Here is a 27,872-nt window from a genome sequence, read left to right on the forward strand (position 1 = left end):
GTGCAGTCACCTGCACAAACAAAAAGAGCAATAGCTAATACACAGATACAAATGTTCAATTCAATAAGAGACCAAAAAGTAGCTAATCTAGTAACAGCCTGCGTGTCACCCTGGAAGAAAGAGGCAGCTGATTGGAATTTTGTTATCTAAACAAATTATCTAAAGCAACAATTGCCAACATGCAAGTACTGTTTCATCATGACCTATTATTTCTCCCTCTCTAACAAGTAGGAGGAGAAAGGGAGGCTAGAGAAGAGAATAGTAAGAGGAAAAACTGGTTTTTTAATTGACTGGGGAAGAAGGAGGAGAAAGAGTATGATGACATGGGCAGCTGATATTTCCAGTATTATGTCTGCAGTACTTGGGAGCTGAGCTTGCCTCTAGAGAGAAGATTAAATGAATGCAAACTATGCAGTGCATGACAATGGATGGATGAAGAAAGGATGGTATCTATAATAATGTTGCTGTAGACAACACTCTACATAGATTGCTGAACGTCTGAAATCCAAAACCAGATTCTAAAATGACGCTTGAGCCCATTTCAATCTATAAAGAATTATCCTTTTTTTGCACATACTGAGATAAATTTTGCTCTTGTTTAAAGCCCATAACTCCACTGAGGTCAATAAGGGATTAGATGTGTGATGTGAAAATAATTCTCTATAAGTCTCTTTCTTAGACTAGCAATGAAAGAGAGGGGTAGCTCAGTGGTTTGAGCAGCAGCCTACTAAACCCAGGGTTGCGAGCTCCCAACTTGAGGAGACCATTTAGGAGTCTAGGACAAATAGATTTAATATACAGCAGGGATAGTGCTTGGCTTGCCAAGAGGGAGGGGAGTAGATGTAATGACCTCCTGAGGTCCTTTCCAGCTCTATGAGGTGTGTGTGTGTGTCTCTCTCTATATATATTTAGCCCACACTCAAAGAATCCTTCAAGTAATTTATTAGAGGCAGAGTAGCAGTGTCATATGCATCTATATCATATTGTATTTACTAGCTTACAACCACAAACCAGAGCTTGGTTCATTAATAATAATACCCTTTCATAAAAAAAAAACATAGCTTGTCCACAATATCAGCTCTTTACTTCTTTGTCAATGTTTGCCACACCCTATACCTTGCCTTTCAATTTAGATAGGAAATGACGAATGGGACCATAGGAGAAAGTAATACAATAATAATCATTAATGAAATCATTACATCATCTGATTTGTTCACTTGCAAGTGCAGCATATATCTTCAACATTTGCAGCCCCTCAAGAAAGGACATGGCCAATATTAAACTGATGCACATGCTCATAGTCAAAAATGGCAACTTAACCCACTGAAAAACTTTAACAGAGGACAAGGAGATATAAATGACTTCTTAGGCAACCAGAAAAGCTCACCAAGTCTTAAATTCACCTCCTCTAAATGTGATTAAGTCTTAGCAACCAGTTTTCTGGTAAGATGGAATTTAAACCTCACAAAACTACTTCTCTTTCCTTCCCTAAATAGGCAAAATCAAAGGGTCCCTGCAAATTGAAAACTCATCAGTTTAAAAAAACAAGCCACAAATAGTTGCAGATACTACACCCATTCTTGAGTCCCCTTTGCCAATTTTGATGGCTTGACTACCATGTGTTCCTGTTTTAACATGTTTTTGGTTCCTCCTGTTTCTGAGTGAAAGACCCACACTTAAGCAACCTGGGAATCAACTGGCCATATAAGAGGAACAATGGAAGTGACACAGTACTGTGAAATGAAACGGAAATAAACATTATCACTTCTATTTCAGTTATACACTTGGCACACATTTTCCTGGAGAAAGGGCCTGATTCTCAGAGGTATTCTGGTTACTCAGCACTTCTCAGGATCAAGCACAAGATTTGCTTAAAACATTTTATGCAAAATAAAGTTGTGTTGTGTTGAATATTGCTGGCAGTTAAGTCACAGAGCTAAAGTAGAGTGAAGGGACTCTGAAAGACCAGAAGTAAGAGTTTGCTTTATGCAAAATACCCACTTCTTCACAGCTGCTTGATAGTGCATCTCAGGTAGTAGAAAAAAATTTGAGCATTTTGAGAACCCATGCTGATTGCCACAGTTGAGCTGGGTCTACACTTGCACCCAACTTCAAAGGGGGCATGGTAATCAGGGCCATGGGAGATTACTAATGAAGTGATGCGGTGAATACGCAGGACTTCATTAGGCTAATCTTCCCCCACAACAACTTCAAAGTGTCAAACTTCAAAGTGCTGGCATGCTTATAGCTACGGGCACTTTGAAGTGCCCATGGCTACATGCATGCTGGGACTTGGAAGTTGCTGAAGGGGAAAATTAGCCTAATGAAATGCTGCATATTCACCATACCACTTCATTAGTAATCTCCCATGGCCCTGATTACCATGCCCCCTTGGAAGTTGGGGGCAAGTGTAGACAAGCCGTTAGGCACCCAAGTCTCACTGATTCAAGAGCTCTGAGAAACATTATGGCCTAGATGAATGAGCCAATGGCAGGTAGCAAGGATCTTAATTCTGGCTGTGTCACTTGCTGTGCAGCCTTAGGGAGATTTACATCAGTTCTATGCCTCAGTTTTCTATTTTGTCCAGTCTATCTCCTTCTCATAGGCTTCATGATACGTAGCTAGATACTACTTACAGGATGTTTTAAATATACAGAGCTGTGTCAGGGCTGAGTGTTTGTGAGTGCAGAAGGCGTGCAGGATCAGGTGCTGAGACTTTGGCTATGGTTACACCACAAAAATCTATCGACAGAAGTCACTGTCAGAAGAGATTTCCCGACAAAACTTCTGTCGACAGAGTGTGGCCACACACAAAAGCCAATTGGAAGAGTGCCCCGCTTTTGTCTGCAGAGTGACCAGACTGCCCAGCTGCTCTCTCGACAAAACAGGCACCTGGAAGCACAGCAAACAGGGCTGCCCCTTGCTCCGGATGCCCTGTCTGTTGACAGAAGGCCACCCCAGAATGGCTGCAAAGCTTTTTTGTCAACAGGATCTATCAACAGCCCCGTTATACCTCATGGCTGAGAGGCAGAACACTTTCAGTGAAAGTGCTGAGTTCTGGTGACAAACTGTCATCAAAAAAGCACTTTGTGTGTGGACATTCCACTAGTTTTGTTGCCAAAACTCGCTAATGTAATCGTAGCCACTGGGAAACATCAAAGACGTCAAAGCCTGTCAAAATTGGTGCGAATGATCCACTTTCTTCATTCCCTTTTGTTCCTCAGACTCAATTAGAAAGTCAGCATCTAACGTGAATTATCTTCACTCCTTTCTTTTCAAGTAACTGTTGGGAAGTAGTAATTAAAGTTGATGACTAACTTTTTATATATATAGATATCTATCTATCTATATATATATATATATATAAAACTGTAAATCCATAGGGCCCAATCATGGGCCCCATTGCACTAGATGTTGTACAGACAGTTGGTAAAAGAAAGCCAGGACCCACCACTTTTAAATTTGATAAAGCAGTTCAAGACAAGATTCCTGAAGTGAGCTTCACAGACAAGGAAATGGTAGCGGGTGACAGGAGCAGTGAGGGTTGCAATAGTCACTTAATACAGTGACTTAAACTAGCCCAGTGCACAAGTTCATGGTTCAAAATCATTTCAATGTTATTAAAATGCCCTTTATCATCCCTCAGTCCTCCAGTCTTCCCGGACACTTCCTTTCTCCACTTTCCATGCACTCCACAGCAGCCTGTAGAAGAAGCCACCCAGGTCTCTTTGCTTATCATATTTATAGCATTAAATGTTAAATGTATGCATTTATTGCTTCCCCCTTCTGGGCAGTGTGTGTCCCCATTCTCCCAAAGGATTGACCTCCCCACAACATAAACAACCCCTTCCCTCTTGGGTGTTTTCTCCTTAATCATGTTTACATTCATTTAACTACTTGGAAATGGCTCACCCTCTCTTCCAATCCAGCAGCTTCCATAAACATCCTGAAGAGCAACCTGATCAGCTGTTCCTCCTCTAGGCAGTAACATGGATTTTCTTTTCTAAGCAGTTTGGAGAAAGAGGCGGGGGGTGGTGGTGAAGAGAGAGAGAGAGTGTGTGTTGGAGTTTTGCTGCCTGCTCCTCCCACAAGATACAACCTCCTGCTGCCAGGGCTGTCTGCAAAGCAGCATTTAAACAGTCCTTAGCCGTAGCTTGTGAGAAGTGAAGAGAAAGAAGGAGAAAGAGCTCAGAGCCGAAAGCAACACTCCAGCTTTATCTTTGCCATTTCTCTCTTCCCTCTCCTATGGATTTTACAGTCTCCACAGCCTCCCGCAGAGCCAGGCTTTTATCATGCGTGCACTGACGCTGGATCTGCAGAGGAACTCTCTACCCCAGTGAGCAGAACGGCCCCCTCGCCAGCTGCCTTTCATGATAAAGTATTTATTTCAGCTCTCCAGCCCCCGGGGTCTCTTTCTCTCCCCTCCACAGGGAGCTGCGTGAGGGCGGCGAGGGGAGAGATGAGGCAGCCTGCCTCCTCCTGGCTGCTGGTCCTGTGGGCTGCTGCTGCTCTCTGCTTGTGGCTGCGCGGCATCCTGGCGGATTTCACCTTGGACAATGAGGTGCACTCGAGTTTCATCCACAGGAGGCTGCGGAGCCAGGAGCGCCGGGAGATCCAGCGGGAGATTCTCTCCATCCTGGGCTTGCCCCACCGGCCCCGGCCCCATCTGCACGGCAAGCAGAACTCTGCCCCCATGTTCATGCTGGATCTCTACAATGCCATGTCGGTGGAGGAGGCGGCGGCAGGAGCAGCAGGGGAGGAGGGAGAAGGGTTCTCCTATCCTTACAAGCCAATCTTCAGCACCCAGGGGCCACCCCTGGCCAGCCTGCAGGACAGCAACTTCCTCACCGAGGCGGACATGGTGATGAGCTTTGTGAATCTGGGTGAGTTTCTAACCCAGTCCGGAGGAGGACTGGGATGGGGGCGGGGGGGCGGGAGTGCCTGAGATTGGGATTAGTGGGGAGACTTCACTCTGAGGGGAGAAGGGAGGACAAGCGTCTGCTGGCACAAATATCAGAGAGGGAGCCGTGTTAGTCTGTATCTTCAAGAACAGCAAGAAGTCTTGTGGCACTTTATAGACTAACAGATACTGTGGAGCATAAGCTTTTGTGGGCAAAGACCTGCTTCATCAGATGCATGAGTGGGGGCACAAGTATATCTGATAGGACCCAGTGTCCTTCATGGTGGGCACAGGTGGCCCACTGGCTGGGAAGGGAAAATATGTTTTGTGTCCATGGCAGTGATACTGAAATTCAGCTGGGCAGGGCTCAGGCTGTTTCACATCACTGGGGTTTTTATCAGTTCATTTAGTGTGTGGAATCAGCTTCCACCCCACATGAGAAGTCTTCCTCCTCCTCCTGCCATAAAGCTAGTCCCAGAGCTGAGGAGCTCAGGTATGGCTCTTCACAGCAATCCTGAGCAGGGCTGGCTTGCATCTTGAACCTCCAAGGAAGATGCTAAACCAACCAGCACAAGACCATGAGCGGCTAGCCTAGTTCAAAGCGCTGGTCTTAGAGTCATGTAAACGATCACAAGGCCACCAGAGGGGCTGTAAACGGATGGATCCCAGTGGAGCAGGGAAGACAGCATTAACTGCATTGTAAGGGCCAAGCTGCTGCCAGTCTGTTTTCCTCATTGCTTGAGAGATTCAGTGGTAGATCTTTATTTACTTCTGCCCCTCTTTCTATTTTCTATGTAGATTCTAATTTGCCTTCTTTCACAAGCACATGTGGATGGGTTTCTGCAAATAATGTCAAAGTTGTCACACTAGGCCTCTAATTGCATGCCACAGTTCAATCTGAGTTCTATTTGTCTGCTACAGATTGTATAGCCTTTTGGACTAACTCATCTGGATTTAAGTAAAATGTTGTCAGGGCCAGCATTCTATTTTAAATATGTAATTATAGGTCCCAGTTTGCTGTATCCAGTTTTAGCACTCATCACGTGTGGCTCTGAAACCACCAAATGTACAGATTGGGTGCCTGCAATTTCAAGACCAATGCTGAACTATAGTTTCAAAACAGGATCAACTCAAACTTTGCCTTAATGGGGTAAAAGGAGCAAAAGGCATAGCCCTGACACACAGAAAATGGTTCAGATTGTAATCACCCTTATTTTTAATACTGTAAAAAAAAATCCATCCTTTAGGATTTAATAGTTGTCACTATGTTTCACACCAGGGCCACCTAGAACTTCATGGTGGCAACAGAAATTGAATCATAATCCTCCTGACATTGCACGTGAAGGAGAATCACTAATAGCAGTAAAAGCACTATGATACACAGTTGAATAATTATGATTATATGCAATTACCATACCACTGCAATCTTGATGATACCTGGAGTTCGAGTATTTATGCTGGATATCTAGTGTCCATGAGTCACACATCAATATGAGCAATTTTTGGACAGGGCCCACACTTTTTTGAAAGTGATAACAGGTTCCATTTAGAATTATAATGCTTGTCTAATCACTTAAATATTTAAACCAATCATCAATAATACAGTTTAAAATCAAACATTGGCCCATCCAAAATTACAGTAGGTAGTCAAATATTTGACTTTGAAGACACTCTGCTTGCTGATGGCTTAGTTTTAAGTATAAAGTACAGCTAAGGCTTGGGAGTGCAGGGACACAATAAAATCTAACAGAAAACAAAAGATGCTGAAATAATGAAATAAATTCCCACTTTTCTTTTTTATATAGTAAAAATAGTTATCCCTTTCACAAAATCCTAATAGAGTCAAATCCAGATAGAGAAATGTTCTTTTCCAGGGGAATAATTATATCCCTTATAAAAAGGAAAAATTAATTCCAACATAGCTTTCATAAGTACCACTCTAGGAGCCCAGTTTCACACTCATTATGAAATGAGCAGACATCATTTTTAAAATCCATGGGAGTTTTATGTAATGCCTGTTAAGGTGAAGGCCCTAAAGTAAAGTATATTGCACACAAACATTTTAGCCCCAAGTGTAATTATAGGGAAATTACTCAACACATTATGCAATATAGAACAATTTTTGGATGGCTCCTATTCTGCAAACCTGTCACAGAACACATCAGAGCAATTGCACATATGTAAACAGAGATTACAAATAATAAGATTATTATGCACTCCATCAAAACTGTTGGGTTTTGTCGTCAGTTTAGAAAGCATAAAAGCATTCTACAAGCAAAATGGTCCATTATAATTATTTAATTGCTGTCAGAATGGTCAGTCATTAGGTCAGAAAGTAGGCAATAGTCAATGATTTTATATAGCAGGTGGAATTATTACCAACAAGGCACTTTTGAGAGGTTTATCTGTACTGTTTTGTTCCCCTGTCAACAGTGCATGCTGGGACAAGTTTAAAAAAGGACATAGATGTGGAATAGCTTTCTTCAACACTGTGCACACCTTTCATCCCATTATAGTCATCGTTCTTTCATCTGTGTAGGACAAAGCTTGACTTGTTTATGGACTTCTTAATGATTTAGACTAGCTACTAGCTCACATATATAGTCAAAGACAACACCTGCTTGAGTATGAAGTTTTCTATGACGTACAGTGAAAATTAGATCTATTGTAGGACTGATTTTTTAAGCTTTCCACAATGATTCCATTTAAACCAGAGCTGAATTGCTAAACACAGTCTGTATTAGTTGTGTAAGAGATACTCTGTGGGCATTGTATTTCACAGGTAGGCTTTTATTACATTCTAAAGCTAGCACAATGAGGAAGTGTCACAGCATAATAAAATGTGCATTTTAGTAAAGGAGGAAGTGAGAGTAAGTAGAGAAGCCATTACTAAATCTAAGCTTCAGTAAACAAGCTATGGTGTTGCACAACTGTGAGACTTCCAAAGGCTGGTGTACCATACTTTTTGAATATGTATCTCGAAAGATGATTTGTGTTGGGAATAAGAGATGTTACCTACACTGATAAATTACAGGCTATGAAAGAGGAGACAAATTCATTGACGTCTGTAGAGTTAAATCAGGGCTGAATTTTCTCAAAGAGTTTGCATTTTACCTTAGGGGGAATAAAGGTGCTTTATTTCAAGGGTATCTTGAAAAAACAAAACAAAACAAACACTAGATTTATATTGATCAACTAGCATTATTGTAATAGCTTGATAATTAAGTAGATACATCACTAGACACATTTAGTTTAGTTACACCTGTACTGAGATGGATGAGGAATGGGGCTGTGTTGGGAATAGGGCTGAATATAAAAAAAAGAGAATTAGGCCACATAGTTTTGTATATCTAATTCAAATAAAGAATGACCAGGCTTATAATGTTATTACTCTGCATTTTATTCCTCTGGATTTCATTTAAAAGAAAAAGTGTTTTCTTAGCCAACCTTAATTTCAAAATTCATAAAGTGCAACCAATGACAAAACATCTGCTAAATTGCATGAAACTTTTTTTCCCCACTAAAATTAATTGGATTGTCTGCATGTTAATAGTCTTGAATTGGTAAATTGTCCTTCCTTGACTTTTTTTTTAAAAAGACCCAGAATGAGTAATGTGCAATCAGTTAATTTGTCTCCTAGAGGATTATAAAATGGATAAAATTGTTTAATCCTTGAAAAAATTAGATTAAAAATATAAAAATAGTCATTCTTGGAAGGAACCTGTGAAAGTGGCTTTTTAAAATGAAAATCAAGAAGTTTCATTTTATTTCTTCCCATCTGGCTTATCCTTTTCGTTGACAAGTGTTTGGCATAGAGAACCCTCTCTTTGCCCTTTAATAACAGGCTTTAACACTGTACGGTATTAGAAAAAGATTCTATAACAGTTAAAAAAATTCCTTTGGGGAATACTTTATAAAGTGAGCATGGGCTGCAGGCATTTGCAGCTGTAACCTGGCTTGTGTTAAAATTTGGAAGGGGCTGCCTTACATTCCAGCTCACTACAGGCCTTCACTGGTGTACAGCCAAAGGTTAATATAGATGTCACACGGTTTTTCTTTGGAGAGCCTTAGATATAAGAATACGTGTACAGCTGTGTTTTTAGTAACCCTTTCATAATCACTTTGAAAACCTCATTTTTTTGCTTATATAAATCAAAGATTTTCAAGGATATTTGACCCGGATTTGAACTTACTTGATCTTCATGTATCTCACAGATGAAACAAAGCAGATTAAATCTTGGACCTGAATGTCTGCTCATGATCAAATGATTTGGTGCATATATTAGGCCAGGCCTTCCAATTTTCCTCCCTCTCCCCGCTGCACATTAGTACTGTTACAGTTCTCAAGCCTGAACAGGTACACCCTGCCATTGTGTCAGACCATATTGTTCTGCCAATGCTTAGGTGGTGTAGAATTACCTTATGGGAAAACGTTTGCAGCAAATGACCTCAAAATAAAAATAATGAAATATTGTTTGTGTCGCAAGTAGCAATCCAGGATTCCTGGAATGTACAGATCAGCCCTGCAGGAAACCTTGAATGTTGTATTAGCTTCCTTATCTCTATAATGGTAAATGACACTAGCAGTTAGTTACCTGCCTCACCCTGGAACTGTGCAGATGGACTCATTATTTAAACTACAGGCTGTAGATACCTGTGAAGAGGATAGCAAAGGGAATATCAAGGCCTCTCATTCTCTTGTACTCCTGTGCAGGATCCTGCCCCCATCCTTGTGCTTCCAATAGCTGCACATGCACACAAGGATAGATAGAACTGGAGGATGTCATTTTGTTTACTCTCTATGAAAGGATGTAGCTGTAGCCACAAGCAGCATGCTCTTTCTTCAGTGTTCGCATGAATATCATCACTGGAAGCTGAAATTTAGACAGCCACAATGTAAAGTAAGAGACTTTGAAGAAAACTAGCCCTGAAGGCCAGATCTTTTGATCACACAGTAGGGTTCCCCCCGCAAGTAAGGACTAGAGTATCTTGCTTTGTGTAAGTGTTAAACACCATTGTTAACTGTTGTTTTAGGATATGCTGCCATTCTCACCAACCCTTTTTGCTTGTGCAAGAATTTTTTTACCATTCTCTTTTCAAAGTCAGTGTAACAGCATGTGAACATCCATCGTGAAAATCAGCTTTTGTGTTTTCTTTTATCAATAAGCTTGCGTATAGTTTACTTTTGCATGTTGGGAAGGTTGCAAATGTGGTTGGAAACTGTAATTAAAAAAAAGACAACTATTAAAGCTTAAATCAGGGCTGCTGACAGGCTTCTTTTAAATAGGGCATTGCTATGCTTTATTTTAATACATTCTGGCAGTGTCACTGGGGTTAAAGCTAATACAGGGATGTGTGGATCCTGTCATGTTATTGTCAGGAGGAATGTGGGGATTAGGTTTAAAAGTGGCAGAGGGTGAGTGGTGCAGCTGTGTACACTTATTATAAAAGATTTTAAGTCCCACTGGTAAAATCAATATATTAAATTGCAAGCACCTCTGTTTTTAGTTAGCTTAAAATCAAATATGTGGTAGTGCTAATATGGTTTTTATCCTTGACCAAGTAAAGAAATGCTAATATTTATACAGAAACTGCTAATTTGTGGTTAAAATGTAACACATTTACTTTTACATATCAGAGTTATTCTATCTTAACGAGTCTCAGCAAGACATTGAGATGATGAAGTCATCTAAGCGAATGAATAAATGAAGTAAATTAATAGTAGCCAGATCAAGAGGTTGCCTGGTGATATGCAGCATTTGTAGGACATACCTTTAGTTCCTTTGCAAACACAGTCAGCTTCTTCCAAGACAGAGTCAAAACATTCAGTTAGATTAAAAATACATGTAAATTATTAATTAGAAAAAATATATAATCTTTTAAAAGAAATTAGTGGACTGTATGTTAAAAAGTTAGTTTCAAGACCAATGTTCTGATTCTGAAAACATCTGAAGACAGTGGAACTACTCAGTAGGACAACTCACATGAATATACTTAAGGACAAGCGTAAATGTTTGTATGACTGGAACCTAGGAGAAGATTTTTGGCCAGACTCTCAGACTTATAAATTGGCCTAACTCCATTGGATCTGCCCCCTTAAACTCATTTACACCATGAAAATCTAAAGGAACCATATTAAACTCACTCCAGATTTACACCAGTGGGACTGAAATCTGAATCTGGTCAGTGTCCTGTATGGAAATAGTCATCATGCAGGATTTTAATTTGGGGTTTTGAATAGTTTTCTTCTCTGATCTTGGAAATTAGTTGTTTAGATAAAAGGTTTCCCTTACTGCAAATAATCAAAACATGAACCAGCTTCTATTGGTTGCTGCTTATAATAATCCAGGCTGTTAAACCACCATTGACTGTCTTTGTAACAGACAGAATTTAATATTTTGTTTGACAAAAATGTGATCTAATGTACTTAATACAAGACTTGTTTCCTATGGAGACCTCTCAGTGATGAAAGATTATTGATATCAAAATATCTGAACATCCACACACACACACATAGTATGTTGTAAAAATTGTAGAGCGGCAGTCTCTACTGGCATAACTCCATTGAATTCATAGAGTTATGGCATCAGATTATCTGTCACCTCGATTGTTTTGTATAAATGTAAAAACAGGAGGCTCTATGATTTGGTGAATATGCTGCCTTTAAAAAAAGCTTCATATTTATGAAACTTCAGGTGCTTATTTTTCACGCTCATGAATAGAACTTCAGGACTGTATTCAGGATGTGATGCTGCTCTGTTTTACGTTGGGGTAAAAATCAGTGTAACTCCATTAATTTAAGCAGAGTTACTCCAGATTTACATTGAGAAGAGAATCAGGCCTTTTGTCTTCCACAGGAATGCCTGTGAGTAAGAATACAGAATTTGGCCCAGAATAACACTCTCATTCTTTTCAACATTTGTATCAGCTACATGTTGAATGTAGCGAAAATCCGTTAGAGATCCAGATTGAGTGGACTGAATTAATAGCAACTCTGAGACTACAAGTTTTAGTGTAATTGCTTTATTGTTTTGGAACCAAAATGCTTACTGTCTAGTTCCTGTGCAAACATATTTAATGTGTGTTAATGTGTTTCAAAACCAGACCCTCTCCGCAAAACTCTGCTTTTCATTAATTGACATCAGTAGCATGGTACAGTATTTCAAAGTGCTGGCCAAACATAAACTGTGTTTCTAATTTCCTTACTTTCCTGTGTTTGGAATGCCAATGTTAATTTGTTCCCATGGAGGAGTGAGAGCTGCCAAACACAGTTTTGTATAAACGGCTTTACAGTGTAGAGCTGCCAACATTAAATGATACTCAGGAATTTTCATGACATTTTGTACCTCAAGCTTGTGCATGTGTGTGCGCACACACACGTGCATGCTTGAAAATGTGTGTGGGAGGGAGGGAATGGGTTATTACACAATAAGAACTGATTAATGAGAGAAATGTTTGAAGTGATTTATCCTTTGTTTAGCTATCGGTTAATGTTCTCTCTCATTTAGGAGCCAGTTTTTCTTTCTGTCAGATGTTATCTGGCATATTACTTGTGCACCAGAGATAATCTTTACATAACAAATTTCGCTGATAGCTATCAAGGGTGATTTGGTGCTTGCAATTATTCCCACGATGTTTAATTTATTTATTGACTACTTAAAACTTAAGTTTCTGTTACCTGACCAGGATGACCCGGATTCTGTCACCTGTACTTGCAATAATCATACCTTACTCCTTGAGTAGCCCCTTTTATTTCTCTAAAGAAAAACTACTGAAGTGCTGCTCATGGTCAAAAAGGGTGATACTTAGATTGTCAGTTTGATTAAAAATATCAAAAAAGGGTTTTTGTTTAAACCTGAACTAAAGTGTTTGGTTTTTGAAAGATGAAGCCATGGGTACTCATATTTATTCTAACAACACATGCTGTCCCTTACACACGAGAGAGCTAAAATTTGATTAACTGCTTCTATTTTAAGATTAGCATGGTAAACACAAGGGTTTTTCCTTTACAGGAAAGTATTCAAAAAGTGCAAACTGTCCATGTTTCTGTACATTTCTGTTAATGAGTGCTATGGTTTTGTATCACACACACATTTCCCATTTTACTGGAACAGGTGCAGTGTTCTACCATCTGTGCCAGTATTGCTTTATACCAACAAACAAAGTGTTTTGGTTCAGTGGATTTAAAGGTCTCCTGAGAGTAAAGAAATGAAAGAGAAAGAATTTAGAAAGTGCCTAGTGAAGGAAAGGCACTTCAAGCAATGTGCTTCGTCACTCAAGTCTTCTCGTAAATTACCTTCAACTATTTCCAAACTGTCTGAAAATTTCTGCCTTTAGAGTATTAGGTTTCATCTGTTGCATCTCTGAGGTCACATGTTATTCTTTACCATCTTTTTTCTTCCTGGTACACCTTCCAACTTAGATTCTTTGTCGTTAGGTTGAATTAAATTTTTTGGGTGGGGGCAAAAAAACAAACAAACAAAACAAACAAAAAAACCTTCTGCCTTGTTTTGAAAAGTAGAAAAAAAGTTATGAATTTTAATGTGTGAGGTTTTGCTGATTGTGCCCTTTTCAAGGGGACACAAATATTTTCCCCAAAGTTTGTAAAAGCTCATTTTGCAATTAGATCAACAAGCCTCATGCTTAGTTGGTGGCTAAAATAACAACCGCCACTACCCTTCTAGGTTCATCTTGAAAGTGTTTAGTCAGTGTGTCTGGAAAGGCTTACAGTTGAAGTGCCTGAAGGGTGGGAATGAGATATTTCAGCTTGCAGCCAGTGCTATCAAGTCCACCTGGACTGCAAAAACTATGCACGCTTTGTAGTAGAGAAAATCCTTTTACTTATATCTTCATGGGAAGCTGTTAAAAACTGTACACTACCATCCTCTGTAGAAAAAGCTACCATGACCCTAATTTCACTATGTTCCTAATAAGGAAATAACTTCACATAGACCAAGCCAACTGCTATACTATGTTTTGTTTTTTTAAAAGAAAGTTGACTGTCCATGTGTAATTGCTTTTAAGTAAGCAAAAAAAAAAGTTTCCTTTTATTAGATTGGTCTTAACAATGTATCAGTTTCTGCTCTGAATTACACCTCCATGCACGCACATCAATGTAATCAAGCCAACAGCCTCAAATACACTGGCATAGGTTCACTGAAGTCAGTGGAGTCAAAAAAGTGGACAACAGCTGAGGATCTGGCACAGCATCTTCACCAACTTTGATGGGGCTGTAAATTAGGGCATGATCTGACTCCAGGAAAGGGCTAAACTCTCCCTCAGATTATCATGTCTTGTTGATTCTGTGGAATGCACATACCCTAAGATTTTACCAAATGTGTCATCTCTAAAGCTCAATGGCAGCGAAATAAATATAAATATATGAAATCCCCCAAAATACCTATGTAACAGCACTGTGTCAATATCTGAGAAGTAATTTTAATTAAGAGATACAATAATTTTGTTCAGGGCCTAACAGAGCATTTCTGAAACTCCAATTAACTCTAACAGGAGCTTTGTTTCCAAGGAGAAATAGCACTGTACAAGAACTAAAAATGATAATGAATGCTGCTTTTTACAACTTACTAGAGTTTGAATGATTATTTTAATACATGATCTTTTTCTTGGTATATGCTTATTATCTGTGAAATCACAAATGTCAGATATTCACAATTAATAGAATGTGTTCACCAATGATACTTATTATGCTAGCATGCAGGAAGCCAACAGAAAAAAAATACCAATTTTTCAAGAAGCTTAAAACTAATTGCTGCTATCACTCAAAAGACTCTGAATGTTTCATTTTTCTTTAAGTTATTTATTTCTGGACAATACCTATAACGCACTAGGGACTCTTTAGAGATTAATAAAGAGTACTGTCCATCACTTTTGCTGAACCTTGTATGGTGCAGTAAACATTCTTCTGAGTTTAAGTTTCCCTTTCTGACCATAGACCTAAAAATTCAGCAGTTGTTAAGAGAAGGGAGTTTAAAAAAAGTGTAATATTAACCTCACAGTCTGTTAGGTACGAGGAGTAATAAATGTTTATTTGAATTCGGGAAAACCCAGGGCTGCTGGTGGTTGGTTGTTTCCTTCTAGAGGAAACAATAAACATGCCCACTTGTATTTTAAGTGCTTTACTATTGGGCCCCCTAATGACACAATTATATTTGTAGTAAGTTGCAGTAAGGAATAGCTGAAAATAACCAGAGTTGGTCTCACCATCCTTGACACTGAAAAGAGAAGCTTTTGAGTAAACCATCATTCAATTCTGGGACTGGGTCACAAGATCAAGATTTTTCCACACCTCGGTCCATAAAAATAGGAAGACGGTTCTTTCAAAAGAGCAGCATCTACACTGCCTTCCTTCTTTTGAAAGAATATGCAAATGAGGCACCAGATATGTAAATCAGCACATCATTTGCATTTTTCATTTCCTTCATTTGCATGAGTCTTTCAAAAGAGGAATGCAAGTGTAGACACAGCCACACAGTCTGATCTTGTTCCCATTGAAGTGAATGGGATTTTGGTAACTGGCTATAATGGCTCTTTCCTCTCAATGCGCAGATTACAACAAACACTTCAAGAAACCTTTCAATGATTGTGCCATGTTAAGGCCAACACAAGGAATAAAGAATCAGGCACGTATTAAAAGAATCCAGAATGAGAAATGCTCCTGCAGACTCAAATCTTTCAGGTATCAGTAGCCTTTGCTTTGCTGATAAATCCAGGGGCATGAAGTGAAGATCCATTTTGCTATAAATGAGGTAGTATCCATGTGCAACACTTTTGTGATTTTTGCCTTTTTTTAGTGATAATTGTCAGTTAAAGCCTTAAGGCAAAATTGTGTCGCACTGAACATGACATGTTGGTAATAGACCAAAGTCTCTTTGTTGTCCTCAGAGGGACATCTGACTCACCTCCTGCATAAATGCCATGGCCTCATTCATGCACTATTTTAAATAATACAATACAACAAAGTGAGAATTAAGTTCCATTAATTCATATCAAAATAACTTGGGGAATCTAGAGTACTACAGCAGCTAATCTCATACAAAAGGCTTGCAATCAAAAAATTGCATAAGTAGTAATTACTGTTTTTTTGGGATTGACTCCAGATCTCCACTGTCGACCAATACACATGAGAACACCTATTATGCACAGGTGGGAGAATTAAACTGCTAGCAAGTATGTCTCTTCCTATCCATGGATGACTTTAGGAATGGGCAGTAGGCCAACAAAATCTGAATTGTAAAAGATACAAGGCCTGAAAGTATATCTGAAGTGAAACCCCCAAAATGGCCATCAGTGTAGGAAACCATCACCATTCCCTATTCATTACCCCAATAGAATTATGCATAGTTTTGTATTCTTAATTCGTCCATCTGAGAATTTCTGAGCGCACACACTAAATTATTAAAATGGCACTTAATTTCATTCTTAGTCAATGAAAATAATTAATCTCTCTTTTGACCTTCCTTCCCACAAAGGAATAAGCTGTATGAACATGTGCCATCTCTGGCAAAAGCATGGGACTTTAGACTGAATAGTGTAATCCTGCCAACTCTCAGCCGAGGGCTCTCTTCAGCTCCCAACCTTTCAAATTCAGAAAGCGGTGAGCAGGAGCAGTTCAGCTGATCTGAACTGGTGCGGTGGCACACGGGAAGATGGCATCTCAAATCAAAATGTGAAATGGGTCACTGAGCACTTCTTGTACTGGGGACAGTGGCTGACCCCTCTGGCTGGAATAACTAAATTGAAATTTTGCTGTAAAAACAGCTTCTTTTAAGACCTTTTGTGTTTAACGAATCATTGTATTCAGTATGCTACATGTGATCCTGACAAATAAATGACATTAATACCAGTGGACTTTCCATATACAGAACATGTGGGACATACACAGTAGAACTCCTCAGAATGGGTCCAACCCCCACCCCACCAAAAGAAAACAAAACAAACTTTATTCTTACTGAGCATTCACCTCCAGGGTAGAAATACTTTCCTCTCAATAATTGCCATCCCTGGCACAGCAAGGATCTATAGTCTTCCAAAGACTGCTTGACCTAGAATGTAACAGAGAAAGCCGTGCTAGTCTATATACTATCAAAACAAAAAAGCAGTCCAGTAGCACTTTAAAGACTAAGAAAATAATTTATTAGGTGATGAGCTTTCGTGGGACAGACCCACTTCTTCAGACCACAGCCAGACCAGAACAGACTCAATATTTAAGGCACAGAGAACCAAAAATAGTAATCAAAGTTGACAAATCAGAAAAACCATTATCAAGGTGAGCAAGTCAGAGAGCAGAAGGAGGGGAGTCAAGAATTAGATTAAGCCAAGTATGCAAAAGAGCCCCTATAATGACCTAATGAGAATGTTTCAGCTCATTACAGGGACTCCTCTGCATACCTGGCTTTATCTAATTCTTGACTCCCCCCCCACTTCTGCCCCTCTGCTCTCTGATTTGCTCACCTTGATAATATTTTTCTGATTTGTCAACCTTGATTACTATTTTTGGTTCTCTGTGCCTTAAGTATTGAGTCTGTTCTGGTATGGCTCTGGTCTGAAGAAGTGGGTCTGTCCCATGAAAGCTCATCACCTAATAAATTATTTTGTTAATCTTTAAAGTGCCACTGGACTGCTTTTTTGTTTTGACCTAGAAAAGTGCAGATATTTGGTGCTGCACAGAGAGGCTCAAAAAGGTGTAATCTGTTACCATGTCACAGCACAGCTCAGAATATATACATTCCAAACTATAAATGCTATTGATTACAATCAGTGGCTGAGATTCTAATCAGTCACGTATCTGATCTCTCCTGCTTATTTTGTAATGTCAAGTGAACTGCATTCTTAGCAGTGCAGGACTCTAGGGGATCCCCACCAGGTAAACCAGTAAGCTGCATGATTTAAAGCTGGGCCCACTGATTCTTGGATTTTCCTTTTTTTTTTTTTTGTACAACCATAAAACATCAAAAAGGTCCCAATCATCCAAATCCTCAGTGCTTGGATGCCCTCTGTGCTGTCCCCAGAAGGTCTGTGGGATTGGGCCCAAGATTTGGTATAATGTTGGGGATATGCTAATTGTGATGACAAAACATTTAAAGAGGAATTACATCTGTGTTATTTATCTGAGCAGGCATTTGGGAGGTGAAAGGAAAACACAAGAAAATGAGTAACAAACATTTCAATATAAACAGGCCTATCACCATACAATGCCTCAATACAGTCCTTAGGCCGTATCAGTGCAGAAATGGGCATGTTCCATTGACAGAAATAAGGTTCTGTCAACTCTCTTTTAAGGCTTGCTAATAGGTATACAAAATATATGTGCATGCTTTTTAAAGACTTTTATTTTGAACTCATGATGTGAATGTATGGTATTAAAGAAATCAGAACAATCCTTTATTTCACTGCACCTGCATCTTAATGCCTAATGAGTTTAGTCTGATGGAATCCAGACCTCAGGAAGGATTATAAATTCTCTTTTGATTTCATTTACTTCTAAAATACCTTAAACCAGCTGTACCAGTCCAGAGCCCAGTCCTTCTCTCTATAGCAGGTTTGCAAATGATGTTGCTTGCTATAGTATGTAACTTTATGCTATATAATCATATACACGAACAGAAAAAAAACTCTTTCATATCCAGCATTCTACTATCCAGAACTCTCAAATAACCATCATTTTAACCATAAGTAAATTTTAGTTACCTTTTCCATAAGTACGGTATAGTGAAAGTAAATGCAAATACAGTATAATTTTACAGTGTACAATGCTATTGTTGTTGGTAAATAAAGTACACTGCATACATTTTTGTTTGTTTCTTAATATCTGATCTTGTTTTTCTTTAGTGTTATGCATTGCTATGTAAACCTCTCAGTTATCTAGAATATTTGAATATCCGGCAATGTTCCAGTCCCGTGGCTGCCATAGATGAAAGAGTTTATGGCAGTAATATGGAACAGAAGATTGTTTGAAAAAAATAAGCTAGTTCTTGTGGAAAGATAATTAGAGATATACGAGCTTGAAAACCACTACCTTGTGGGTAAAGATCTTTAAAATTTCTTCATGCTCAGCAAGAAGGCGGGAGAGGAAATTAAAAAAAAAAAATAAATCATAGGTCTGAAAATGATATTCTCTCCAGTTGGTCCAAAAGTAAATATAATAGAATGGAGAGATGGCCCCAATGTATAGCATTCAAAGGTAATGATTCCAAGTTGCCATGAGCTGTTGCAAGATAGCTGGTTTTTACATTTGTCAGTAGCACAAGATTTGTAATAATTGCAAACTTTAATGGCTAGAAGCTTAACAACAGGACATATGTTTTAATGGAGAATGACCATTTTCCTTATATAGTAAATGGTACATTCAAACACATCACTCACTCTTTTGTATAAGCTTAAAAACACTGCAGTAAGCTTGGATAGCACCCTCACGAAGACTGCAAGCCTGGTCAGGCTGTTCAGCTTGAACAATAATCAAACCACTGAAACTTTTAGCGTTTGTCCCTGTTTAGCTATTAAAACATTACCACACAACTTAAATGACATTGCATCAGACAGGCTAACACCACATCATATCAAACCATGATCACATTGCAGTGCTTGGGTTTCAGAGGGTATAGCAATGGGAGCAGTCCCAACTAGTGTTCCCTCCTCCAATTTTTTTAAATCCATGTGCAGAATACATTTGGTTACACGCACTGAGGCATGTGAATGTGTGCATCACCAGTAGAAACACATGTCGGCTTTGGGCGCTCTGCTCATTAAGAGGGCATCGTTTGAATCTCTCCTGGGTGGCCATCCAAGTGATCAGGTTACAGGGAACACTGGTCCCAACTCTCCCTCAGTTCCTTTCAATTGCTGAAAGAGAATGGTTGAAAAAGGACACTGCCCTCTTGAAAATTTTCAAAGCTTGTACTGCAAGCCTCTTTACCCCACAAGTGTGAATTGCAGAAGTTCATCACTAATAGGTAACCTTCATTGTTCTGAGCCTTGATTTCAGCATTTCATAAATCTTCCAGAAATTTCAGTGCCTTATTTTCATAATTCCTATTGCCTCCATGATAAGTTAACAGGGGAACAACTTAATTAATTAGCACACACTGGATGGCAGAGTTGGCTTACTTATAGTGGAAGATCCTGAGTTCGATTCCCAGTTAGGAGTTTGAAGAATGCCCCTACATCATATTATTTTCTCTGCCATCCTAAGATCACTAGTGCTTAAACTCCTGGATAACGTGGGGTGACAAGATGTGGTGGTTTGCACTATCATCTGATCTCATGACTTTCTGTTGCTGCAGCAGTTCTAGGAGGTTAGATGGTTTAGCACCATTCTTCTGAAATCAGACAGGTAACACTAGGTTTGCCATTTCAAGCTTAACCAGGTGAATATGAGAAAGGACACAAACACTTTGCTTTAATATCAGTCTCCAGTTTAGGCATCCTTGCTTGCTGGAGCTCAATTCCATTTGGGAAGAAGAAGTTACTGCTGCTCTAGACATAATGAAACCCATCTCCCCTTAGCCCTCCCTTCTGGTACATGTACAATGACACCATTGTTCAGAGTCCTGCAGCACATATGCTGACATTGAAGTGTTTAATCTTGTAGTACAGTATTCCATTATTTCTTGGACATCTGTACATAATAGAAATAGTCTGTTTTAGGGGATTTGTTGACAAAGAAATGGCTAACACTGATGAATGTGCAGACTGAAAACATCTTTCCCGATTCCATCCAGCAGTAGGGACGTTGCTTCTTTCCAATCCTGAAGCCTGGTACAGATGTGATATGCACCACTGAGATTAGCAATCATGAATTTATAACAAGAAGTCAGTGTTTTGCAAGAATTTTGGAAGCTCCCTGCTTGGTTTTCAGCTAGGTGATGTTATTGGCAACGCTATTTTTATGATGAAAAGCCGTAAAAATGAAGTTATGGTGCAGGGGAAAGCATTAACCCTGGAGATATGTTTCCCCATTGAACCCCATAAGCTTACAGCAATAAGCACTAAATATTTCTTAACCTCCTGTTTCTAATCGGTGTCTCTTGGGGATGGAAATCAGAATTTTGGCATGGAAGTCTGTTCGTCTCTTATTATGTGCTATTGAATTACACCAGTGAAAGCAGAATTAGACCTCTGATTTCTACACTCATCTGTGCCACAGATTCACTGTGTGATTTCAAACTTTACCCATATGTGTTATGGATTTAACAATAAACTACTTTCCTCTGAGGGGTAATATGATGCTTAAATTGTTGCAATAGACTGAGTTTCTAAGATGAGAACACACTTCCTTTTAGAGTGTTCCATTCCATACAGTAATGGAGCACTGGCAAATGATGAGTTCAGCACACAGCCTTCTCCAATGGGCAGCATAGACACGTGTCACTGTGGGAGGATTATGGGAGAACATGCCTCAGGACATCACTTCCTGTGATAGTCCAGTGTGTAATGGGGTTGCCCTCTCCATCAGGATGATTCTCTGTGGGAAAGCTGATCCTAGTCCAGGGGATAATGCAGAAGGGACAGATTACAGCTCTCCTCCCAGTCCTGCAGGCACAGCTGTACTGATTTGCCCTGTGAGGGCTACTCAAGAAGGTGCAAACTCTCTCACGCTGCTCACTCATGCAAGGGCAAGTGAGAGCCGGGCCAGAGAGAAAGGGGAGCGGAGGCCCAGTGTTCTAATTTTTTTTACTTCCATGGGCAGAATACATTTTGTTATGTACACCAAGGCATTTGTGGATTGCCACCACCTGTAGAAACAGCTCTGGGTGGCTGTGCATGCTCTGCTAATCAGATGGGCTGCACCTCACTCTCCTGGGCTAGTGCTCAGCTTACAGGAAACACCTTTGAGGACTATTTGCAAGTTATTGGCACAGCACTCAGCACGGTACAGGTGCTACCAAGATGATGGAGATAATGTTAGAAGGAACTTGTGATTTTAAAAGTTGCAGGGTTGGGGCAGTTGCCAATGATGTGATGTATTACTGAATTACATGTGAGACTCAATATTTTTCTAGTGAACTTATTTCAACTAGTAAATATGTTAACCTTTTAGCCAGTGAATGAATTAAAACCCATCACAGATCCAAATTCTTGCTGCTTTAAATTTACCTCAACAGACCTGTAACTTCGCTATAAAGCACAGTGTAGCGCAAGGGCAAACAAAACATGGCCTGTGGGATGCATCCAGCCTGCCAAACCATTGGATCTGGTCCACCACTTTCCCACGGCTCAGCAGGAGCCTCAGGGAAGTACCCTGCCTGCCACGCCACCTCTCAAAGCAGCTGACTGTGGGAGCCACATGCTCTCTGCACGATGCATGCCCCTGGGAAGGGTGCATGGGTGAGTGGCTTTGTGCACTGACTATCCCGAGCACGAAATCCTAGCTTCTGTTGGCCAGACTCTGAAAGTCCAGCCCCATTAAGTGCCTCAAGTTGAACATTTGGAAACAGGGGCAGCAAACCCAACCAGTCACTTATGAAATCGCAGGCCTTAGATCTTTTTTTAAATGAAGTTAATACTAGAAAGATTCTGCTAAGTACACAGTATTTTGTTGATTAAAGTTTTTGGTATTAAAATGGTGTAAGTGAGCACAAAATTATATATGCAAAAATAAAGTAGATGGATTAATGTATGCCAATTATGTAGTGGCACGTACAGTTAGCCAGCTTGTGCACTCTTTCACCCTAAATGTTTGCACAGATAAACCAGGCAAATATGTACCAAAACAATTTTAAAATATTAACAGTAATGACCACCTAAGAAACAATTTTTGTTTTCTCATAGATCCGAAATTGCTAGAAGAAAAGATTTCTCCTTTGCATTTCAATCTGTCTACTTCTGTCAGCCAGATCAACAGCCATAGGCATACGTGGTATATAGAAGGATATTAAGCAAGATGCCTGATGCCAAGATGCAGCAGATTATTTCATTGGCCTATGTTGACTCCCTGGTGGGCTTCACAGGCAACTAGGCTGAATGACTCTGTAGCTGAGACAATTACATGTTTCATAGGCTGCTGGTGGGCTGGTTGTGTCTTTTGGAATCTATTTTCCTTTGACTTATCTTTCAGCCTCAGGAATTCAAGACCTTTAATCTATTTGAGATAAAAGTCCTTCACAAATCCCTCATGGCCTTTTTGGGATAAAAGAAGTTACAGGCACCTACTGCACATTCCTCTTAGCGCTTCATTTTTTTAACTTGGTGAACTAAAAAAAAAAAACCTCACCAACATTCTAATTTCTCCATATAATAAAAAGTCATCATTATATTTAAAGGTCAGTGACAGAGGAGATACTTTAATAAAATGCCTTGTACAAACATTAATAGCAAACAAATTTTCAAGTGGCAATTTTACCATAGATTTTTAAATATTCCAGCTGCTTTCTAAATGCACCATCAAAACATTCCAGGAAGATTAAAATATGGATTTACTAACTCATGCAGAAACTCTACTCACACATTTTTTACTACTGCTGATTATATTATATTGTAACCTAGCTCCGACATAAGTTTTTCATAACTATTAATGAAATGCATTAAGTTTTACTTGTGCATAAAAATAATTACTTCCCGTAGGTGAGAAGAATTTTGCCATGCTCATTCAAAATTATGAAAGTTAAGGGAGAGATGCCAATTGATTCCAACAGGTTAGGAATCAGACCCTTAATGACCTTGAACGTTTGTTGTTGTTGTTGTTTTAAGTTCACTGAAATTGTTGCAAAATTATTCCTCTGATTCGAAGTAACTTGATTTATAGAGTGAACTTTTCAGCACTACAGTTGAAATAGCGCTCTCCTGAGTGTCCTAACAGGGTTTTAACACAGTTTTCTTATGCTAAATACGTTTTGTAATATGGCTGCGTCCACACTTAAAACTCTGGCCTCGGTAACACCAGTTATCAAGCATAGATCCCTATTATCCATGTAATAAAACAAATTGCCCTGTTGCTGTCAGAGTCAACACAGTTCAGCTTCCCTTATAACAACATGAGACTGAATGTAATGCAGGCTGACTGTGCTTTGTTAACAAGCAGTGTTGAGCCTGGTTGGCTCAATTTGTAAAAGTAGGACAGCCATTTTCTATATGAGGGAATGTGGTCACGGAAAGTAGAGCCCTGAAATACGAAGTCAAACACAGAAGATTTTTCAGTGTTCATACCATGTAGGCTGATGTAATCTATAGCATGGTTGTATGAACAAAACTCTCTCAATACACTAGTCAGGAAAACTCAACTAGATCTCTGCTAACATGTTTGTTAACGGCGAGTTGAAGGAAAGATGTTTTCTTCCCTTAATTTACATTCTGACTCTGCAAATCTGTATCAGACTTCCTCTTTTTTCCTCATGTGATTGGGACATTTTATGGCCTCTTGAACATAGAAAAAGAAGTTGCTTCTAAGAAGAGCTATGGTGTAAAACTTGATCAGAGACCGAATGATAGAGGAAGTAAAAATCTGAACATTTTCTATAGCTAATAATTAATAAAAACAAATGTGGGTGTCTTGCTTATCCCTCCCTGCCTTCAATTCTGACATATTGTAACTTTTGATGTTCTTGTGAACTACTTGAGTTACAGCATAGGCTGTAGCTTTCACAGTTTTCCAGATAGCAAACATTAAAATTAGATAAGAATCAAAACAGAGTAAATATATAAAATGATGATCAGAATGATGCGATTGCTAACTGTGATTTCAAAGGAGCCTAAAAGAGTTAGGCATGGAGTTCCTTTGGAATTTAGTGAATTGATATACTTAGTCCCAGCCTTAAAGTCCAATAGCTTGAAAAAGTCTAGACCTGGACATAAGATTCCTAGCTTTCTAATGAAGTATATTTTACTGTAGCCATTTGAGAGATTTCAGATGTTAGAACGTGATCACTTCCCCCACCCTCTCCAGTCCATAACTGCTCACTGGGTTTGAGGAGGGTTATTTTTGACCTCTGTTAAAATGAAAGTATTTTGACTTTAGAAGTGTTGTGGCTGAAAGCAATAAATTTAGGGCTGTGTCAAAACACTTTGAAATAATATGAATCCGTTAAGTGTACTGTGCAGCTTTCAAATGCCATGGATTCTTTAGCATTTGTCGCTTCACTATTCCCATACATTTGAATCAGGTGCTCACAAAGTGTTACAACTGAGCACAATTATCTAGTGTGTTGCATTTTAATTCTTCTGTCATTTCATTTTATGCCATTTTGCCTCACTTTGTATTACTGCAATGCTGCAACCTAGCAAATCTCAAGAAATATGAATAATCAAGACTTCAGAGAAACAGAGGCCCTTTCTGTACAGGATTGCTATTGTTCTGATTATTGATAGAAAAGCAGAGGCTAGATTTTCAAGCAAACTAGAGACTTACTTCTGTGTTTCCTACCAAGGCCCAACTAAGGGCATTGTTTGCTTTGCAACAAAGGAGGGAGCCGTATCTGCCTCTTCCCCAACTTCTCACATTCTCCATTTTTACCCTCTGACACTGTAGGATAGAACATAATCACAGCAACAGTTGATATGCTGACACAATTTTGCCTCTCCCCTTCACCTTCACATTTTTCTGAAATTATGCCTCTAGGGCCCCCATATTTACCTGCTACCATGACAACTAAATCTGCTGCTCTGCTCCCCCATCCTGATACCCTTCACTGATGTCCTGCTCCTTCTGTCATGACCCCCTGCTCCACAGCTCATTGCTGCTAGTATTCCCTCTGCCCCCTCAGCACCTCTTTTCCCACTCAGACAAAGGCACATGTCAAAGGAGTAAAGGATTACTTAACGACGATCCCTCAGTTTTGCTGCAATAAACTGCAGCATGCCTACTCTTGGAAATCATTACAATGCATGCATGCACAGGGGATTCTTGTTAACCCACCCCTTCAACTCTGGGGAAGTAGATTTCGAGTCCTGCATTTAACCAGCCATCGAATTTGCACACAGTTCAAATAAACTGAGTAGAGGCATGTGCACATGGAAAGAGAATTGCATTTGTATATGCAGTTACCTAAATTTAATGCATAATTTTGTACACAATTTTTTGCCAACTTTTTGTGCACTTAGCTTGTTTTAAAGTCTGGTCCCAAATGTACTTAGTGAGGTGTCATACTGTATGCTTCTCTTTTTTAAAAGCAAATATGTTCATTGTTTTCAAATACTTACTAGCAGACATTCTCCCATTTACTTTTATATGTACTGTGTCCTCTTCTGGTTTAGGTCCTCTGTGTGACCCAGAGCAGGTATGGCAAGGAGAATTCCAGCTTCCTCTCACATTGCCCTGCCAATGCAGCATGGCAGTTCCATCCTTTGTGCATCTGCTGATGTTTCCAACAAGCAGGGAGAGGAATAGTTGCATTTGGGCACTTGTCCATTAAGTGGACTAAGAGCGTCAACCTTAGGATTGTAATGATTTTCTCTCACTACTAACCTTGGATGAATGTTAACTACATCTGTAGGGGAAAGCCTAGATTTCATTAACTACATTCCATAAATGTCCATAGACAAGGTAGACCACCATGACTTCCAAGACAGCCACTGAAATATAATGGCTCAGAGACAGTGTTCCCTCTATTTTTTTTTCCATCCTTTGGTGGAATAAATTGTTACATGCACCAAATAATGTGCGGACATGCACCACCATGAAAACACATACTGCCAGCAGTGGGCAGTGGTGGGCTCTCTGGTAGTCAGCTGAGCAGCACCTGACTCTCTTCCAGGTGGTTGCCCAAGTGCTCAGCTTTCAAGGAATACTGCTCAGGAGCCCCTTAGATTAAATACCCTCAGAATGACTAACACTTCTCAGGCAATTAGAAGCAGCCAAATTTCAGTATTGTCAAAGGTCTAATTAACACCCATCAAAATAAGAAATCATAACTCCTCTGCTCACCTGATGCCATTGTGCTTAAGGTATTGCATGATCTCCTACATGGTACTATATGTGCACAAATATCAAAGTACAGACACCTGAATTAACGCTATGATTTCAGTCTTCATTATGAAGTACTTTGCTCTTACAAGATTAAGTCAGACTCACTGCATTATTTTTGCATAAATTCTGGTGTTTAATTATGTAATAAGATTTACTGCAGTCATTTAACAGATGTTGATGCAGGGTCAGTGTTTCTCATAAATTAATTCTGAAAGGATTTGTTACTTCTGGTTCAGCAAATACATCCAGAGTGCAAAGAAAAAGGGGGAAAACAATAAACACACTGAGTTGATGGGTTTCTTGGGATTCTTTCTTCAGTTACATAGCCACATATTTTCACAATTATATGGCCATAGGAATGTTTCCCCAAACCAAAATCCAATATCCAAACATCCCTAAAGTCTGGGAAAGTTCAAAGTTTGGGGATCTTAACTTCATGGCTCTGGCCCATTAATTTTTCCATCATTGGGACATAATTATCGTAGGACTCAACAATGGAGGTTACTGAAATGCATGTTTTAGCTGCAGCCCTGAGAATTTTCTTTTCCATGTGTATCTAGTGAGTCAGGCATCAAACAACCAAATGGACGACTGTCCCAGGGTATGAACAGCTGTGTGCCTTCAACATTCGAGACAAGGTTGCTCTGGGCAGAGTAAGTAAATAGCCTGCCACTCACTGTGTGTGATTACTGACCTCCCCAAACCCAATTCACAGTGGCTTGTAATAACCCCTCACTACAGGGCCTGGTTCTTTAGCTCTAGATGTGAAGACCAATTGTTAAAGATCTAGACTCTCTAGTTCACTCTCTCAAGTGCTGGCTAAGATTGTGGCCACAACAGATGCATATTCCAAAGGTGCATAGCACTCATACTTAAAAACACCCATTGCATCTTCTTTTGAAAAACTGTCCGTAAGTATTTTTGGAAGCGATATATCTGTATATCCTGCTGCTGGAATTTTCTGAAAGACTCCCTACCAGTGAAGTTACCCAGCAGTATAATTTAAAACAGCCAATGTAATATCAGTGACTCAACAGTTATGATTAGAGATCTATT

General features: G+C 39.5%; 2 protein-coding genes across 6 annotated transcripts in view; one reads left to right on the plus strand and one right to left on the minus strand.

Moving 5' to 3' along the window:
* SPO11 (SPO11 initiator of meiotic double strand breaks) overlaps positions 1–4,052 on the minus strand; it is a 63,237-nt gene extending 59,185 nt beyond the window's left edge. For 3 of the 5 annotated variants that reach the window (XM_075011489.1, XM_075011488.1, XM_075011486.1), the window contains exon 1: positions 3,913–4,051. Coding sequence is in view for 1 of the 5 variants with exons in the window: in XM_075011490.1 (XP_074867591.1) it covers positions 3,913–3,991 (79 nt within the window). In the remaining 4 variants the exon portion in view is untranslated. Of the gene's footprint in view, positions 1–3,912 lie in introns of all 5 variants that reach the window. The other 2 variants (XM_075011487.1, XM_075011490.1) reach the window with 2 other exon arrangements.
* An 87-nt stretch (positions 4,053–4,139) lies between these two features.
* Positions 4,140–27,872, plus strand: part of BMP7 (bone morphogenetic protein 7) — a 64,978-nt gene continuing 41,245 nt past the window's right edge. Inside the window, exon 1 of the mRNA XM_075011485.1 lies at positions 4,140–4,883. Within this exon, the coding sequence (XP_074867586.1) occupies positions 4,460–4,883 (424 nt within the window). The 5' untranslated portion in view covers positions 4,140–4,459. The remainder of the gene's footprint in view (positions 4,884–27,872) is intronic.

Source organism: Carettochelys insculpta, chromosome 17, assembly GCF_033958435.1.
Source record: "Carettochelys insculpta isolate YL-2023 chromosome 17, ASM3395843v1, whole genome shotgun sequence".
Classification (NCBI taxonomy): Eukaryota; Metazoa; Chordata; order Testudines; family Carettochelyidae; genus Carettochelys; species Carettochelys insculpta.